The sequence below is a fragment of the Aphis gossypii genome, chromosome 3 (genome assembly GCF_020184175.1).
Source record: "Aphis gossypii isolate Hap1 chromosome 3, ASM2018417v2, whole genome shotgun sequence".
Lineage (NCBI taxonomy): Eukaryota > Metazoa > Arthropoda > Insecta > Hemiptera > Aphididae > Aphis > Aphis gossypii.
In genome coordinates, this window is record NC_065532.1 from 52,310,083 (window position 1) to 52,330,431 (window position 20,349).

Below are 20,349 nucleotides of genomic sequence, written 5' to 3' on the forward strand. Positions count from 1 at the left end.
AATAGTAACTTTCTACAGCTAATACATCAATGATAGTAATTACTATAAAAACAATCATTAAAAAAATAAATAAATCTTTTCCCAGACTTATTTTTCGTGATTTTGTTATTATTACAATAAATATTTTTGATAGTTTCACTAAAAATAGTGGCAACAGTAATATGCTGCAGTAAAGAGAAAATAACGAGTTCATATTACTATTGTTCAGTTATATTCATATTATAGTAACAAGGTTCTGTGTACAGATCGGTGAGTAAATAGAACAAAGTTAATCAAACTTATTATCGTGTATAATAATATGTCAACAGCGCTATATATGTTGTTATTGTACTGATATAAATTACATATCGAAATTGTTTCCCGTAACGATAAATAAACCGAATTGACAGTATCAGAATATCATACACTATAACATTAACCAGTGTTTTAATATCAACACAATCGACAGATAATACCGTAGAAATAACAGGGCCAGACCTATTATATTCCTATAATGTACCTATAATATAACATAAACGACTGGCTTATTACTGTTTTCGATCGGTGAACAGTTTATTGCCTATATATTTTATTTTTCGAACAGTGATGTCGAAAGGTTGTAAAATCATCAATCGGTTGGTCATCTGACAGTACTTTGTTTACACTTTATTGGAGATGACATTTTCTTGAACTCGAGTCGGTAAAAGTCATAAAAGGGGGAGACTAGAGAACTCTTTGAAAAACCATTCCATCACCCTGCATTTATATTTTTATACTATCTTAATATATAGGTATATAATAATGGTATAATTTATTATCTATGTATGGCAGTGGCTTGTTTAATACGGTAATTTGACATAGCGTCGTTTAATTATTAATGTGGTGGTGTGGCGATGAACGGGACGAGTCTCGGAGACGACTTAAGTCTTATTTGTCCTCTGCGCCCCCCGCAACCAGACCGACACCGAAGCCGAAAGTGCGCCATGTCTCTCGCGCGTCTCGACGGCAATTTATCAATTCGCCCGATCCCCGCCCCCGTTTACAAGCCTGGTCCGTCTGCGGCTGTGTGCACCACCACCACAAAGATAATACATATACATTATATACACCACAGCATTACAAACATGCACACAAACACATGCACATACTGTATACAGTATAAGGTTATATATGACTGCGAGTATTTGTGTGAATAGGAAACGTTCGGGTAAGGGGTGGATGAAATATCTGACGTGCGGGCGCCGGCAAAACCGAGACCATTCATAACGGACGTGACGCGCGATCCGCCCCGCACAGCCTCCAAAAACGTAATAAAACGACGTCGGCGGAGGTGGTAATAGACCACCTGACTAGACGCCACCGCCTCGTATTTATGTACGAGCTCACTTATGCATACATAATAATATTATATTATATACATATATATTTACTTGTTTTATGCAATAACAACTTTATTATGATAATATGGTTAACGATTTAGAGACGAAACATGAAAACGAAAAAAAAACCTCACCAAGCCTATCGCGACCGTTAGCTCATAACCGTCACACACTTGTTGTTCGTAACAGAAAGAGTGACGTTTTGATTCACTTTGAGACTCGAGAATTTAAGTTCATTAACCGAGTCAATAAAGTGAAAGAACATATAAAAATATATACGTATGAAAAAAATTTAATTTGTCTGTATTTTTGAATATTGATTTATGTGTTTAAAGTGTATGTTGGTATTCATAAAGACAAGAAAAATATATATGATATTTTATAATGATAAAAAAGATCATATAAATTGATTTTGTTTTATAAATAATAACTTCAAATAACAAGAAAAAAAAATTTAATATTTAATAATATTGTTGATGTGATAAAATGCAACAAAAAATGTGGATATATGATTTTAACATTATAAAAATATGATCATATTCACCAATTTAGCGAGTTTAATAGACGATTTTTTTCCTATATGTAAGTATAGATGTTAATCAGAAGCAGTATGTTTAAATCCGATCGGCGTAAGAATACATTAACCGCGAGTCCATTAACGCAATTTCCCACCTACACGTAAATCGACGTTTTACGAAGATGTCGAGCTGGCTTGTATTTTAATTCACGTACGCCAACAAAGTACCAAAGTCGTAGCGAGATATCGTAATGTATGATTTTCGTATTGATTCCGTTTTCCGAATCGAAATACTCATCGATTGGTAGTCGATATAACGATAATCATTGAAGTAATTATAATTTTATGTGAAACTCGTTATGACGATTGAGTTTCGACGATGAAACGCGCGTGCTTCTAAACTATCGTTGCAGGCAAACCGTGTTCTCCGGGGACACGTGAGACGGGGGCGAAATTTACGTTTTAACAACAACAAGACAACGAGTAGCGGATGAACAGGTGACGGTTGGGAGTGAGGTGAACTCATCTCCACCGCCACACCTAAATACGAGCCGTACATACGGGCGATAACAATTAAACAGCGAGCGCTGAACATGAAAATCTTTTTAACGTGCACGACGCGTAAGTGGAATACAGAGCCCGGATTTGTAGAATATATAGTTCTTGAGCGGGCGCAGAGAGTATTCGCCGTCGTCGCACGTGCGCCACATCCACTCTCTTCCTCCCTTGAGGCACAGCGTTTAACGGCATGAAAAAGTTTTCCACTCTGCCGGAGGACCACCACCAATTGACCCGACTGCGAACACCCCGCAGGACTAACGTGATTAAAAATTACGATATTACACCCCCGCAAGCACGTAGTATCACTAGCGATCCACGCGCGAACTTGATTTAAAAGAGCAAATATCTGGATGTCTGCGTTTTTATGAAAATTATTCCCATCGTCTCCGAATTTGTGCACACACAAACTATCCGATAAATCTTTCACTATAATTATTAGTTTTTAAAAATATTATACATTTAGCAAATCAATATGGTTAATATGATTAATTTTGTGAAATAAAGTAATAAATAAAACTAATATTTCATTAGTATTTGTTAACCACGACTAAGCCACTTACCCCTTTCAATAATTGTACTCTATCTAAAATTATCATTCGTAATGAACACACGCACTTTCTTCTGCTTTTGAAAAATGTGTTTATGAAATATTTCCATACCAATAACAACACGGAATTCCATGCAGATGGTGAAACCTATTCTCCGGTGTAGCAAAATTAACTATATAACGCGCCGTTCAATGAATATAGATTATAATATTATAATGCATCTTGAACACACGTTTTATATACAAATAGTACATCAATAAAAAGTAAATTAAGCAATAACATGCATGTACCTATGTTTTCGAAATTTCTATAGATCATACTGTATAATATGCGTTTATTAAATATTATTAAGTCATTATATATAAAGTTTTACTGTACCTATATGCATTAAATTAGTTCATTTTACAATATTAAATAATACTTATTGCCAATTCTAAACCTGTAAAAGTGTATGGGAAAGTTTTATTTAATTGTCTTATATTAGAAACTATTATCATATGTTTGTCAGTATTATAAAATTAGTTTGTATGTATAAAAAAAATAAGTGATCACAAATATCACAAAAAAAAAAAAAAACATTTACCAAAACAAAATTTATAAGGAAAATATAAACCACCTAAGTACGTTCGTGAAAGTATAATATGTTAAACAACCTGATCAATTAATCGTCAAAATCCATGATTTCATAACTTGCAAGTAGTAAGATAATTATAAGCAATACATAAATGTTTCAAGTTAATGTGTGATGCAAAGCGATTTAATTCTAAAATAAATTACTATAATTTTGTTATTTATATTTTATGAGTTCAACCCTAATTTTCAGAAATTTTCTATGTGTTTTTGACTCCGCTAAAGAATTTTAGTTTTGGATCTGAAAGTTTCTTATGTATCAGCTTTATTTCAACATAACCAACTTTGCACAGTCTTAAATTATTGCGTGAATATTATAAATTGTTTTAATTATATAAAACATTGTACGACATTCGTGGAATATTTTTCTTCCGCTTCATAGTTTTATGAGTAGGTAGTTTAAGTGAATATTTATAACTAACGCTTTCAAGCTATTTTAACAGATGTTATTTTTAAAGATAGAGTAGATATTTTTATTTAAAAAATAAACTACGTAAAAAATGTAATAGATTTTTATAAGAATGGTTTAATTGAATAATTTTCAAAAATTTAATTTAATATTTATTATGCTATAAACAATAATACACATGAATACGTGATGAGAGGAGTTATTTATAAATTAGTTTAAGAAAACAATTTATCAATACCTAACACATTATAATTTAAATTGTGCTTATTTTCATGAATAAAATAAATATTGATTATAATTTAATGAAATTCAATTGAAAATATTCTAGAAACCAAATGTATGGTATTTCAATAGTAATAATTTAATAATGTTATGTATTTTCATATTTTCTCATCTTTAGCAATTCTTAATTTAATTAAACTAATATATTAAAGTTAATGTTATTAATGTTATGTTATGTTTAATTAAAATACACTTTGGTAAAATTTATTTGAAATTAAATTATGAAGTTGGTTTTTGAAAACATAAATAACTGGATACGATCATATTCGACAGACATTTGACTGTCAATCTTTGTGTAGAGTCACCTCAAGAAGAACTTTAATTGAATCACATAATATAAATAAATCAGAAAAAAATAATGTCATGTATTATTTGCTTACAAAACGTCTCTGGTGGTATAATATTGAAATACTGAAATTAATTTCGTGGGACGTTTAGTACTAAGCAACGACCAACAATAATAGCTAATTGTAATTCAATAGATAATTTATTATTGACGCGTGATGAAAACCGAAAATATACGATAAAAATTTGGAAATACACGAAAATATAATTGAATTGAAACGTGTGTAAATATATTAAATTTTATATTTATTCTCATAATCTATTTACGTCCTCACCGCCTTATCCAAAACCTAGAGTCGTATTTTTTCAGCGAAATTACACCGACGACGAAGGGTAAAAACCCCGAAATCCATCCATAACGGGACGAAACGCGCACGCGCGCAATAAGTATTTTTCGTAAGTCGACGAGGAAATAATAAATCGTCTGAATCCCTCTCGACGGGTATTCGTTTTAATTTTGTCCCGCGATGCTATCCGAGTGGCGGTACGGGTCCATATTATACTTAACGAGATCTCGTATAAACTTTCTAATTGTACCGCACAACATCCGACTTCTTATTCTCGATCACTGTTGGGAGAGGGATCGTTTCTTATAATATACGCATTGTACGCGCATCGAAGACTGTGGGCGGGTTTCATGTGTGTGTATACAATAAATACTGTGTATTTATATATAGCGACTTGCGGTGGCCGGTCTGCGTCATTAATTCAATGCGAGATTCTCGCCCACCCATTTCACCCGCCGCGGATAAGAAGTGCATCGAAAGCCGTACGCCTGCAGCACTTGTATACAACGTTCTGCTAACGCATGTTTCGTTATTTTTTTTTCCATTCGCTTTTCCCAATTCAATCGTACTATATACGCCCGTTTGGTAGTCGAATGGAGGAAAGACCGGTCGTGTACGACGTTGTTGTAGTTATTATACAGTTGTCAGCGTTTTCACCCTACAAATATAAGGAATGCCCGTTGTAAAGTAATGGGACGATGCGACGGATACACTGGCCGAAACCAACCACCGCCGCCGTCGACATATATTTTCAAACACTTTTATCACCTATAGCCAATAGCCATTTAATATATGATGAAAACAGAAACATATTTTTGTTCTAGACATGGATATATTATACTTACCCAGCAGACGTTATTTAACTTATAGATAATTGATTTACGAAAATACGTTCAGAGAGTAATGCATAACTTAACAACAACTACCCTTATTATACTTACAGTGAACGCTGACCGTGATGCGTTTGCTAACAGACGGTGGCACTCCGTTTGACCCAATGCACAGGTAAGCTCCCATCTCGGATCTGCTGACCTTGGTCAACCGCAACATTTCACCCTGGTACGTGGTAACTGAAACGCATTTAAATAATGTACTAGCGGCTTTTGTATACTGTTAAATATTATATATGTGTAGGTATACCGTACATTTATCATGGTTTAAGTAGATAAACCAATAAATTAAACATTCCATAATGAAGGAATGAAAATATTTTGATCCAAGTAGATATCAGCCAGAAACAACGAAAAAGCAGTAAAATATTTTTAAGTCTTTAAAATATATATGTTTGATAAAAAAATAACTGCTTTGTTTTACATTTTTTAAAAGCACTATTTCTAGTATATTATTTAAATACCTATTAAATAAAATTGTTGAAAGAAATCGAGATGTAATCTGAAAGGTAAGTTTGACATAATACTATAGATTAAAATGTCTTAAAATAATACCAATATTTCGTATATAGTTTGGAAAGGTTTCATTCAACATCAAAGATTTAACAGTTATAGAGTTTGGTCGAAATTTTAAATCCACAATTTATTTTCGATAAAAAACCAGTATGGCGTGATAGTAAATGAATAAAATCCATTATTTTTTTCTTTTGATGCATCGAATTGCAAAAAAAAATCCATTTTCTTTAGTTCCATAGTTTTCTGTTTGCCTAAATAAATACGATTTTACTTTCTCTCTATCTAACTTCCATGTGCACTTTGAAGACAAAAGGAATCTGACACCTAACAAGGTAAATTCTTTTTTATTATTTTCCAGGAAATACCCCAAAAATGGATCTGATTTTTGAGAGTAGAAAAACCTGTTACAAAACTGTTAAGCTGCTTACAAATGTTTACAGTAAATCAAATTCAATGGTATTATCAGGTTTGGTCTCTGATTACAAACTGAACAGACTGATATTGATACTAGATTGCCGTAAATAATAATAATATTCTATGACGTCATCGTATTTTTTGAATCAGCGTCTTTTTATTTCTCCAAATTATTACAATATATAGGTATTACAAAGTGGTTTTATAGATATTCTCAAATAAATTATTTGGCACACACTATAAAACTACTGTTAAATCTAAATTTAATATTTATAACGATTCATTATGGATCATTTGAAATTAAATAAATTTAAATTGAATAATAAGCATTATTTGTTATACAGAGATGTATTAAGATTAGAAAAAAAAAAAGATTAATTTGGTATAAAACAATTATTTTTCTACCAATAAAATTTAGAATAATAACTATTCAATAAGAGATAGTTCTTATAACTTGAAATTAACATCAAGTATTACAATAATACTAACATAATTTATTATTTTCTAAGCTAATATCAAAGTACATTTTATTATTACAGCTATAATAATAAATTATTATAAATACCTACAATAAGTCTTCATTAAAATAATTATTTATGTTTTTCCATTATCTTGTTTTTCAGTTCCAAGTAAAGTATTTTTTTAAATTTCATTTAGATAATATATAGTTTACTTAAATATTATTTTTTTAGTTTTATATTTTAGTATCAGTAAATTTAACTACAAATTTAATATTATTTATAATGCAATAAAGGTATATTTGTTGGATAATTATACAAAATTGTATCAAAATCATATAGATTTTGATGGTATTTGTATTGGCTGGTCATTTTTTGTTACGAATTATTATACGAGTTATAATCGTAAAATTTCTACAATAAAAATTTAGGTGTAATACAGTAGTTCACAATTTAAAATCGTATTGTTAAACGTTCAAAAAACAAGATTTATGAAGCATTTGCAAGATGCATGATTAATATTGTTTTCAAATTTTTGATTTATTTTGATCAGACTTTAAAGAGGATTTCAAAACAATAATAAACAACGATTGCTTTCTTCGGAAACGGTTTACTTGATATGCATTCGAATGGAAAACATCAAACACAGACGTATATCTTTTTCATTGTATTTAAATCTAAATCCGTTGTTACATCAAGTTCTATATCAATGACAAAAAGTATTTTATAAAGAGCTAAACAAAAAAGTGCCATAATAACAAGGCAAAAAGAGATCACAGTTCTAGTTCTTTATTCAATTTATATATTATTAACTTATATAATAAATTGATAGTATGTATTTATGTGTGTATGTTTATTTCATTATCATAAATCATTTTCAAAAAATCTAAACTTTTTTTAAAAATACGACATAAACCTGAAACGAACGGACTGCTTACTAAGTTATATTATAGTCATTCTACTCATTACACATATTATTGTTTAGTACAAATTGTTTGTATTATATTATTTAATTTAGGCGTTGTTGGATAATAATTATGTTGATTAAACATTTTAATTATAAACAGTGAAATGTGTTGAAACTAATTGCTAATTTCAATAATAATTAATAGTTATGATGATGACAACAGATACTTAAATTATTTACTCAAACGAGTAGATTTTATACACTTGAATGTATGTCAAATTCGACGACGACGACAAAACGATAATAACATTGAAATTTTATGCAATCTATTAAGAACTGTAAGTAATACATTAAAGTTTATACAAATCTACAATAATATAATTTTCAGATGCCACCCCCACACACAAAGCGTCTCATAGACCCGATAACAATATTAAATTATTGGGTACGATCAAAACGAGTTGTCGACGGAATTAGGCTCGGATAATATATGTACATACATACTTATATATATGTTTGTGCGTTTGTTTGAATGTATTTGTGAGAGAGACTATGGATAACTTTTTGAAAGGAGTTTGGTTAAGATTATTGAACCGTGAAACCCATTAAATTACCTATCCCGCGTCCACAGTTTTTGTTATTTCCCAGTAGTAGTTTTAATTAAGCTGCTTACATTCCCAAGATACCCGTTCATTTGCAAATCAACAACCATCCTAGCAGCCAGCATCCCTGGTTTCCTTCGCAGGTTTTCCAGTTTTTCACAATATTATCTACATCAATGCATATTAATAGTATTATTAGTAGGTAGTAGTAAAAGTATAGTAGTGGTCTTGTCCGGCCATCGACATCATCAAATGTAATTTTATAAAGATTGTATTAAAGTAGAAATGGCAGCCTTTAGTCCCAAACCTCACAATTTCCGTGCCTTTTTAACCTACCCGTAGTTATTCTTACCACTACCGATCGCTGTTTATATATCCCATCTACAATAGTCTGTTTATCTTAACCTCTTTTCTTAGACTGTAAATATTATATACTCTTGCAAGTATCTACCTATATGAACATTACGGTATTAAAATGTGCTCCTACAAATAACTTAAAACTCCATTAATCAAAATGTATAAACCTTAAAAAAATGCAAACGGTTCACCATACTTACTCAATTTGGTTTTAATGTGCATTTATATGAAATGGTTTATTAATTATTTAATTATGAAACATAATTTATAAAATATAACTTAGAAACATTTCTATTTTGTATCTTTTGTTAGATTTTCGCAATCGTATTACTACTCAAATTGAATGGTCATTTCATTAAAACGCATTAGAATATTATATAAAGTTCTGTGAAAGAGAGAACAGATACATTATATTCAGAATCTATAAAAATGAATATTTAATAATGTAAATTCATATTTATATTAATCCGACACATAATGATGAAAGAATATCTTTTATCTATACCTGTTTATTAACCGTAACAGATATTATTATGTGATAAAATATTTTATATAAAACTAAACAGTTCTGATCATGACAATTTATAAAGATAAAAATACACATAATATTTTCATAAAGTAGAAAATAAAAATAAAATATAAACCATTATTAAATAATAAATAGTTGCCAATTAAATAAGTAATATTATATATAATTACATTTGGTGATATAAATATTATTTACTAATTATTTAACTATTGCCAAAATTTAAAAAAAAACTATGTATTTTAAAATTGAAACTTAAGCTTATTTTTCTACATTTTTTAATTTTTTTAAGTACTTAAAAACTCAACTAATTTGATAAATCAAAATTTAAATTAAAGTTATTTTAGCCTGTAGGTAATAATATATCACAATAGTTTATAAATTCCAATGAATTCCATATTTAATATTTATTGTAAACTTTAAAAATAAAAGCATTTAAATTAATTTCCTCTATGTTTAATAATGTAACAAAGTATTTCAACAAATATAATTTACATGTTTGTTTTACTTTAGTTTTAGTGGAATAGCCTTTGAGAGCCATAGGAAATTATTAAAATAGTCAAACCCACATTTAAAATATATGATTATGATGTATTAATATAATGATTTTTTTTCTTTAATATAATTTATTATAATTTTTTTTTTCCATAATCAAATAATAAAATATTGATTAAATATTTAGCTTCTAAACATATACAATTTATTCTTACAACAATCGTAGTTAAAAAAAATTACCGTTTAAAATTAAAGATGATTTTAATTCAACAATTTAGAAATGTATAAAACATTATAAAAACCAAAATTATTGCATACACTAACAAAAACACTATAGGTATACCAAAAATAATCTATCCAATTAAAGTTTAATTATAATATAATATTAATGAAATAATCCTATAAACTAAAGTTTTAACCGTAAACTATATCTTTAAACTTTTGGTATAGCAACTTGTATGTTTGTGTGTGTGTTTATTTAGAAATAGGCAAATACTAAATATGATATTATGTTTAATCCCTATATTTTAAATATTTATGATTATAAATATATTAGAATTTAATTTAAAACCAAAACCAAAACCAAACTATAAATAATAATTTAAAAAAATAAACATAATTATGAACGTTAATTAATTTAATAAATATAAATATCTTATAAATTTTAAACAAAATATCCTAGGAAGCTAGCAATAGCAAAGTAAGCAAAAGCAAATTCTCCTAGTATTATATATATATATATTAATTTAATTTAATTACACTTGGTAATAAATACCAAATACACATTATGTTTCGAGTAAAGTTTTGATAGCAAAATAATTATTTAATTAATTATATGAAACATCTTATAAATTATTCTAAGATACTGCTGTATTATTATGTACATTGTACATGATTAGGAGATAGATCGATTGAATTTCGTTTGCCATGTTTAATTTAAAAAAAAAGATTGGAATAAAGTCATATTTTCTTGTGAAAAGGCAAAGTTTTTCAATGAAAACTTTTTACTAGCCTATACGTCAAATTTTGAAATTTTCATATATAATATAACTTTACGTTAATGCTCCAGTGATATAATATAATGCAGTGAACATCGTAGGTCTAAGAAATATGAACAAAATTATGTCTTATGTATTGGCAGTATTTTCTTTTATTCTTGCATAAAAACCTAACTGAAGAATTCAAACAAAGTTATATTGGTAATAATTTTACTTGTTTTCATTCAGTCATTCACCATTGTAAAATACTAAGATAAATGACTCTAACTTTTAAACATTAAAGAGCTAACTTCAACCATTAAAGGGGGTTGAAGAATGTTCATTAGGAGTAAAACAATAATTGTAAACCCTGAATAAATTGTTTTTGGTTTCATTACAATTAATTGTAAATAATACCGTTGTTTAACTAACAACCTATTTTGAGATAATACAAAAGAATTGAAATGGTAATATAAACCTACAGACGAAAATTGTAAAATTGAAGTTTTATAATAGAAAAATAATTGATACGCAAAAAATATTTGTACTTAAGTTGGTTATTCAATGTGTTGAAATATTCCTTTGAGCAAATTAACTAGTCATACAAGTATTATATTTAAAGTTAATTTGAAATTTAGATATATATATATATATATAATATATATAATAATTTAAGTTTATTTCGTTTATGTATACATGAATACAATTATGTAGAGAATCCGACTATTATAATATACATAGATTAACTATTAATAATGCGTTAATTTATAATGCATTATAAAAAAAATAAACTTATTATGGTTGAATTTTATGATCTCTGTTAGAATAAACTGTAAAACATAATTTTAATAGACGAATACATATATTACACAATGGCTGTGTTTACGTATTAAGTGTTAACGTAGATATATTTATTTATTAGATAAGAATAATAAAAGTAATAATAACAATGTAAATTACATGAATTGTATTCGAAAAAAATAAAACCAAATTGATTATAACAACCGACAATGGTAATAGTTAAAAATCGATAGAAATAAAAATCGAACGCAGCTGCAGATTCTCTTTTTTACAATTTTAATTTACAAAGACCAATATCGTAGAAATAATTATCTCAAAAAAATGTTTTAAGTATACAACCAGATGGATAGATTCGAATTAAACGGTCGAATGGACTTGTACCATAATGTACTAATTGGATATTCAATTTAAATCAGAGACTTCTGTAGGATTAGAGTCGACTCAAACAAGTATGAAAATAAATTCATATTCCTAGTATTGATATTTATAATAAGTAATAAGCAATATAGCACTTTTATTTATTTATAAATATTACAGTCAAAGTAAATAATTTGGCATTGTAGTACAATGTCCGAGAATTGTACACAATACTCATTATATTTGGGCAAAGCTGATTCTGTTTTTTAACTTTATTATATAGATCGAACATTGTAATACAATAGCTAGGCTATTGTTTTCAATGCTCAACTATCTCTATCTGTGGACAATGTAAAGTTTTTCTTACAGAGTAATTAAGTGTTTCGACTATTATTAAGTGCTCACATATTATTATTATTATATATACGGACATAAACGATTATCGATTGCATTCACTCCACACTGGTATTTAAGTAATGATTGTATGTTAATACCCAATATTGTGTATGATTTCTATACCTATAATAATGTAGTACCAAATATTAAAACTTATCACCACATGACAATTTTATAAAACGTTATGCCGACGACATTCTAAACACTCTAAACCCCATGTATAATATAAAATTTGAAATTTGAAACCACTATAAACTACACTATTTAACGGATTGCATATTTTCTAACGTATTATTGCTATTTTGATTTTTTTTTTTTTTAACGAACACTTAACTTAATATTTAAAATTGATAGTAGGTCATTGTATACTCTTTTGGGAGAAAAATATAACGAAATATTACAAAACTCAAGAAATTAAAAAGGAGCAAAATTAAAATCTGAAAATTAAAACGCTATGATTATAATAAATTCAAGGAATTTTGAAAAATTAACTTTATCAGTAACTGAAACAAATACTATTTAATATTATGTTTATAAGGAAGAATTATATAAAATGATTCATGATGTGCATTTTCAAACTGGTCACAGAGGTAGAAACCGAATGTAACATGAACTAAACTATGTAAAATAGATATGATTGGCATGCAAGCTCAATCTGAAGGAAATTATTAATTTATTTTAATTTATCAAAATCACTTAACGAAGTATATTTCATTTAAACTATTGAAATAAACGTGTAGAAAAAGTTGCTATAAATAACTTAATATTTTTTTAAAAATTTGGAATTCCGTGTATCTTACAAAGTAATAACGGCAAAGAATCAGTTTAAAAATGTTATCAAAGAGTTGTATAGTATGTAGTGTGAACTAAAAATCTTGCATGGTAAGTCATGATATTCACAAAATCACAACTCTATAGGTAGGGCTAACTAGAATGTTCAAAATTATACTCTACACCTGGTTGGCAGATAATAATAGTAATAAATGAAGGGAATTTATCAAATATGTTCAATATATGAAAAACTCTACTTATCTACAAGAAGTATTATGCGTACAATTAAATCTGATGAATATTTAGAAACCACGCTGATCTTTAAACAGACATACATTGAAAAAATGTTAATAAAAAAACAAATAAATGTTGATACAAGTCGTGAAGAAAATATTGAAAAAAATTATTCTGAAATCGACTTCGCGAAGGTAAAATCGGCAAAATTTTTAAAATTAAAATACCTGATGTAATAAAGCAGGAAGTTATTTACTAATCGATTTTAGTACACATTCATTACCTGTCTAGTAATGATAATAATGAATTATATGTTTATCAAATCTATACTATAAAAGCAAGTTAAGATTTTTTATCAAGCGTACAAATCCACACTGTTCAACGTATCGTCAGCAAATTTTTTACTGTTATACCTGACAGTTTGGTGAAGATTTTAGTACCATTTTTGTTAGGGAACATTTCCAATATTTTGACATTTTCAGATTTTTACAGAAATATTTTATTTGTATCTAAACACACTATTTGGTGTAAAAATAAAACATATCTACTATTCTTATAGTAACAGTATGTGTTTCTGTATTTAATTTATTTCGAAAAGGGAAAATCATAAGTTACACGAAATAGTTGGTTCTGTGTCTCATATAAAATTAGAATTTTGACTTGTATGTGTTATATTTTATAATATATTAAAATAATTGTTAAAAGCATACCTATTAAAACAATCGCCCACGACGCACCTCAGAATTTATATATTGAATCGACGATGAATCAACTATTATTGTTGACGTATATATGAGATATGAAAACGGCTCGGCGCATTGAACGGTCCTGCAGAGTTTGATGTATAGATCACTGCGTTCTACCACGACTGACGATTAAATCTTAAGACTCGAGTAGTTGAGATATGTTAAACGCATCAAATAATAATAACCAATAGAAATATAGTATAATAAGTCAATAGTGCGCTGATTGGCTGTATGATGTGAAACCCCATAAAATTCCATGCCTGATGTTGTTGTTTAATAATCATTATTATTGTTATTCATTTAACGACGTTATAATATTATTATATAATATATTTCCAGGCTGCAAGAATAATAATATTAATATGAGAAAAAAATTATTTTTATTATCTTTAGACATTAAGTATATTTACGAAAATTAATAAACACCTTAAATTATTATTATTATGCGTAGATATAAAGTATGTATCTATACTCAATAGCATTTTATAATCGAAATAACTATAAGACAAAGAAACAGCCCCACAATTTTCAAACAACTATCCACGGGGGCGGAGCACACGGGTAACAGCTAAACATTACTGTAGGTAAGCTTCAACAAATTTAAACTAGATACCAATTAATATCTTCGATAAAAAAGAAGTGTCTAGAAAATCTAGGTGGTTAACGATGTGAGTATATGACAAGTGTTACAGTAAGCAACAATGTAAGACAAATAAATGCAAATGTATGTCTACAGAAAACTATACACATATGTTAAGGTTAATTACGTAAAATAAAAATGTTCGTAATTTACGCGGGTACCTATAATACATCGAAAATATCTATTTTTAATTTTTATGAGTAAATGTATACGTCAATTATCTTGAATTTATGATAAAAAATTGTGAAAATGGTTATTGAGGTATCTATATCATGTATATTTTGTTAAAGATTTTAATATAACAAATTTTTAAAGATAATCTTGATAGCTCATTGTCAAACGGAAATTATTAATACTCACTGACTGCACCCTGTCAATTAAATCGATTTGTGCACTAGTTTTAAAAGTAGGTATTATGTAAAATTGGTTTTGAAACCAGCCCTATTTTCAGATTGGATGATTTTTTTTGATAGTATATGCAAAGACTTAAACTCGCCATTATTGTTTCATTTGTAATATTATAGTATTTTATTTTAAGCTCAGCGCTAAATTTGATTTCTTACAGCAATGACTGGATTGTAGAATGAGTCAAATGGAGGATAACAAATAGTTTGTAGTTTGTCACATAGTTAAGTATGGTATCGTTAACTACATGTTTAATGAGCTTATGTTTACAAACAACAGTTAAAATATCGATTTAAATGACGATTTTAATTGATTTAAATGATAGTTGTATTCTAATGAACTTAAAAATACTTTGCTGTCATCACGTTATCGGAATATTAATAATTACTTATAGAATATAATATCATCAAATGTTTTCTTCATACTCGTATACCATTTTAATTCATATTTAAATAATAATACAAATATTAAGTATTTACTACTGTTCTTTTTTTTTTTTTTTAATAATAATATTAGTAATAAATACCAAAAAACAATACTATTGTAATTGTCAATAAATTGCAATGCTGTCTACAACACAGACTCATGCAATTCTTATACTTTATTTATACAAAATAAATATTAGTTTTTTTGATGATAGGTCAAAACCGAACTTTATTATCGATGACGTGTACTTTTACTCTTTATAGATAATGGATGTCTTGCACGAAAACATATTTATAGATATTAGAAACCTATCTCAAGTAAATATGCGTGCCACGGAAATACAAAAATGTTGTGATATAGACTTATAATTGCGTTTTAGTATTATACCTACGAAATTTATTTATTATTTATTTGTTTAGAAATTATCAAAATTAACCAGTAAATATCAAATATTTCCATTTTTCATAAATATTTATGACAATCGCTGGTTATTTTGTTATTTTCATGATTTACGTTATTTACCGTGTCATATAATATAAATGTCACGATGGCGTAAGTTGCAAAATTAAATAGAACAATTAGAAAAAGTTTTTATACTTATATTATTATATCAATACTATAAAAAGAAATTACTGAAATTGCATTGTATATTATTATTGTATTATTGTATATTACATACAAATAAATAGTTTTAAGTTATTTGTTATAAACAAAAACTCTTTTATAGGATTTTCATTATAATTGCCTACAATGTTAACTGTTTTGGTTTTTCTGTAGGTACAATGATCAGGTAAAATGTATAATTTTTCACATTGTACTATAACAGCGGATTATACACTTACCATAGCATAAACATTGTCATACAATTTAATTAAAATAAGAGAATAACAAGTAACATCTTAATAATATATATAAATAATAGACATTGAAAAATTGTGAAAATACTATGTAACTCCATTACTAATATAATTGTGATGTGTAAACGAAATATTTATATTTTAAAGTTGTGTCATCGGTCAACATTAGAACCAGCTAACGTGACTAGCGAGTTTGAAAAATTGAGCTTATATAAAACATATGTATATACATAGATATTATGTACCTGAACAAATCATATTTAAAATGTTATTTATGCATAACTGGTTTTTATTTATACTACTCGGATCCATTATCTGAAGGAATACATGAACAAGAAAACAGTGATCTATTCTTTTTTATGCAAAACTGCATAATATAAAAATGTATTCTATATTCAAATGGAAAAGTTGAAAATAATAATAATGATACTCATTGTTTTTTTTTTACAATTTTTTTTCCATAAATAATGCATTATATATGATTAAAATAAGAAATTCATAATTATTGAAACGAATCCACTATTCCATTACAACACAGGTGCAACCTAACACCAGTACACACATAAGAAGTTGAAGTGAAATATAAAATACATATCTAAAAAAATGTTTAATAATATATAATATACCTATATAGGTCCTCGTCATTTATTTTGATCATCTTTATATTGATATTATTTAACATCTTATCTTAATAAAACATTCTTTTCATTTAAAAATAAAAACAGACCAAGAATATGAAATTTGGTGTTTTTTAAAGTGCCTAGTATTATTCCGCTGTGTGTTCTATAAAGATTCCGGATAACAATAGGACGTTGTGGGTTCGATTAAGATCGAGAGGAAGCAAAAAAAAAAAAACAATATATATAATCACGAGAAATGTTAATGATGACATTGAGTTATTTTTTGTTTTTATTTTTCCCACTCCCAAACTCTTGCGAGGGTTGAAAGCGCCATCCGAACCGTCTGATCCATACTTTTACCCTATCTTGGTTGCATCGGACTCCATTGTTTTTACCAACTGACGATATATTTTTTTGTTTCTGTGCATTTCAATAAGCCTTTGGAGTGTAAAACGTGGGACGAAAGAAACTTTTATCTGAAGTTTAAAACTGGGATTAAGAGGGATCGATTATTTTCTTCTTATTATTATTTTTTTCGTTCATATTCATTCTCAAACTAGAGTTTCAAAACATAGTTTTTTTATTTTCTTTTTATTTTAGATGTTCGGAAGAGAACGAAGCATGTCTCTGGTGTCTACGAAGTATAATGACAATAGAACTATTGTGGCTGCGTCAAGGAGCAACTGCCATTCGCAAAAACGTACGTTTTTGACAGGAACAACAGAGACGGATGCACGGCGGCAGGTAACAACTAGCTTATTAGTCGAAGAGTTTGACAGAACAGATTCGATGGAACTCAAAGTTCGTCCATTAGAGTTTAGCGAAAAAATCACTATCATAATTAATTTTTGCTCTTAAAAATGATTTCGTAATAAACACATATTTCCGATTGTTGAAATTCAAATAGAACAGACGAGACCGCTGAACTCAGAGTATTATGTTCAGTTCACTGGTTGAAATATAATTAACAAACTATAAAACCCATTAATTGAGTTTCATGCGAATCATATTCATAATCAATAACCTATAATTAATATATGCACGGAAATTATTAAAAATATTATTTTAAAAATAAATTCATATAAAATAAAATAATGTTAACAAAAAAGTTTACATGTATGGAAAATGCATTTCGTTGACAAGTGATATATATATATTTTAATTCATTAAATTCACCAAACAGCTTTTTTGTTTAAATCAATAACGGTTGTTTATGAAATGTTAATATATCTCGGATTCACATACTAATACGATTAACAATAAATTCGAAATACAATCTGAATCTAAGTGACAGTAACGTCATGAAGCAGGTATTGCTTTTTTTCGAATCTAAAATTAAAGTATATGTAATATACGTGACGTTATAAGAGTTAGTAAGTTTTTAATTATAAAAATGTTTTGTTGAACAAAGAGTATCATATTATAAATCTGAATGACCAATGCAATGAATATGAAATAAAATCTTTATGTATACGACTTATATTGTACGTAAGTCATCATATACTTTATATAAAACACGTGACACTTTAAGATTAGAAACAGAGTGAAATAAACTTATATAAATAGTATGATAATATGTTAATTATCAACTCTAAAAATGAAAGTTTTACACAAGATTAGAAAATATCAAACTATAGAGAGGGTATGATGTTTTTAATATATTATATTACTATATTAATTTTTGTACGTAAAAACTTAAATACTACATGTCAATGTTACTTTTTTTCTATACTTGAATTAAACAATCAATTATTATATAATATATAATATAGCTTAATATAAGTTTTTTATGAAATTTGGTAATTTTTATGGTGACGAAAATATTTATAAAATACATTCCGAATAATTTGTTTTTAGTAAAAAAAAGTTTGAAGAAAACGAAAGTTATTTTGGCCATTTAATTTTTATTCCTATTAAGTTTTATTTTCAACGGTGGGACTAAATTCCTCGACAAATTTGATTGTACTGGCATATTTATATTATGGTTGTGGGTCGGCAATATTGTTATCTTTCAATTGACAGAGGTTAAGGTAACGGATTTATAGTCACAAAGATATTCTTATCATATTCTTATGGAAGGTAGTAGATTATAATTTATAATATATAATATGTATTATATACGTTTATGTGTGTTTTACTTACCAAGTACCTACTTGAAATTTTTGATATTTTAGCGATTTGAAAAGAACTCAATATCTTAAGTTGTAAAAAATATATGCACGAATATATGGTACTTTACTGGATTTTTTGTTATGCATTTCGACAGACAAAGTGAGTATGAAAGGCTAATAGAAAATAGCGGAATGGTTTATAATGTACATATGTGACGACTAATAACCAAAAATGAAATATCATTTTAAATAATATATTAATACTTAAAAAGTGTGGATTTATTATGAAACTGAAAATCTGTTGAATTAAATTATATTATTTATCGATTTTGGAATTGCACGTATTAAGCAAGTCAATTAATTTCTAGCGATAACGCGGAATTTCTAAATTAAATCAACTTCTAGTTTGAAATTGATAAAACTGTCAACAAAATAGGTAAGTACTGCAGTCAAAGAAATAAATTTACAATGGTAATATATAAGTTCATCCCATACATAAACTTAAAAGTGGTTTTGGGAGATTTCACAATGATCAAGAGGATTTGAATGACAATACACACATAAATTATAATCCTTATAAAGTTTGAATGTCTTCTTATACACTTCTCTCTTACTCTGTCTTTCTGTCTGTTTGTTTCTCTCTCTCTCTAGAGTCACATTATATCCGATTTTATATTCTTTAATTAAATGTCGTAATTGTTTTAACCAATATTATCTACTATTAGTGTACTTTACTTTCTTAAACGTGATACACTAAATTTTAAATATAAATTGTTTACGAAATTTTAAGAAAGCAAATTCTTAGTTATTATACGTTATTATAAAATAATCTATAAAAAAAAATTGTGTGAACGAATACTATTCAACAAATATTCACAATATAATGACCAAGATTGTATTGTACGA

General features: G+C 27.4%; 1 protein-coding gene across 1 annotated transcript in view; it reads right to left on the bottom strand.

Annotated features, from left to right (window-relative positions):
- LOC114119239 (lachesin-like) overlaps positions 1-20,349 on the bottom strand; it is a 99,059-nt gene that overhangs the window by 12,029 nt on the left and 66,681 nt on the right. Inside the window, exon 6 of the mRNA XM_027980738.2 lies at positions 5,879-6,007. Coding sequence (XP_027836539.2) covers positions 5,879-6,007 — 129 coding nt within the window. The remainder of the gene's footprint in view (positions 1-5,878; positions 6,008-20,349) is intronic.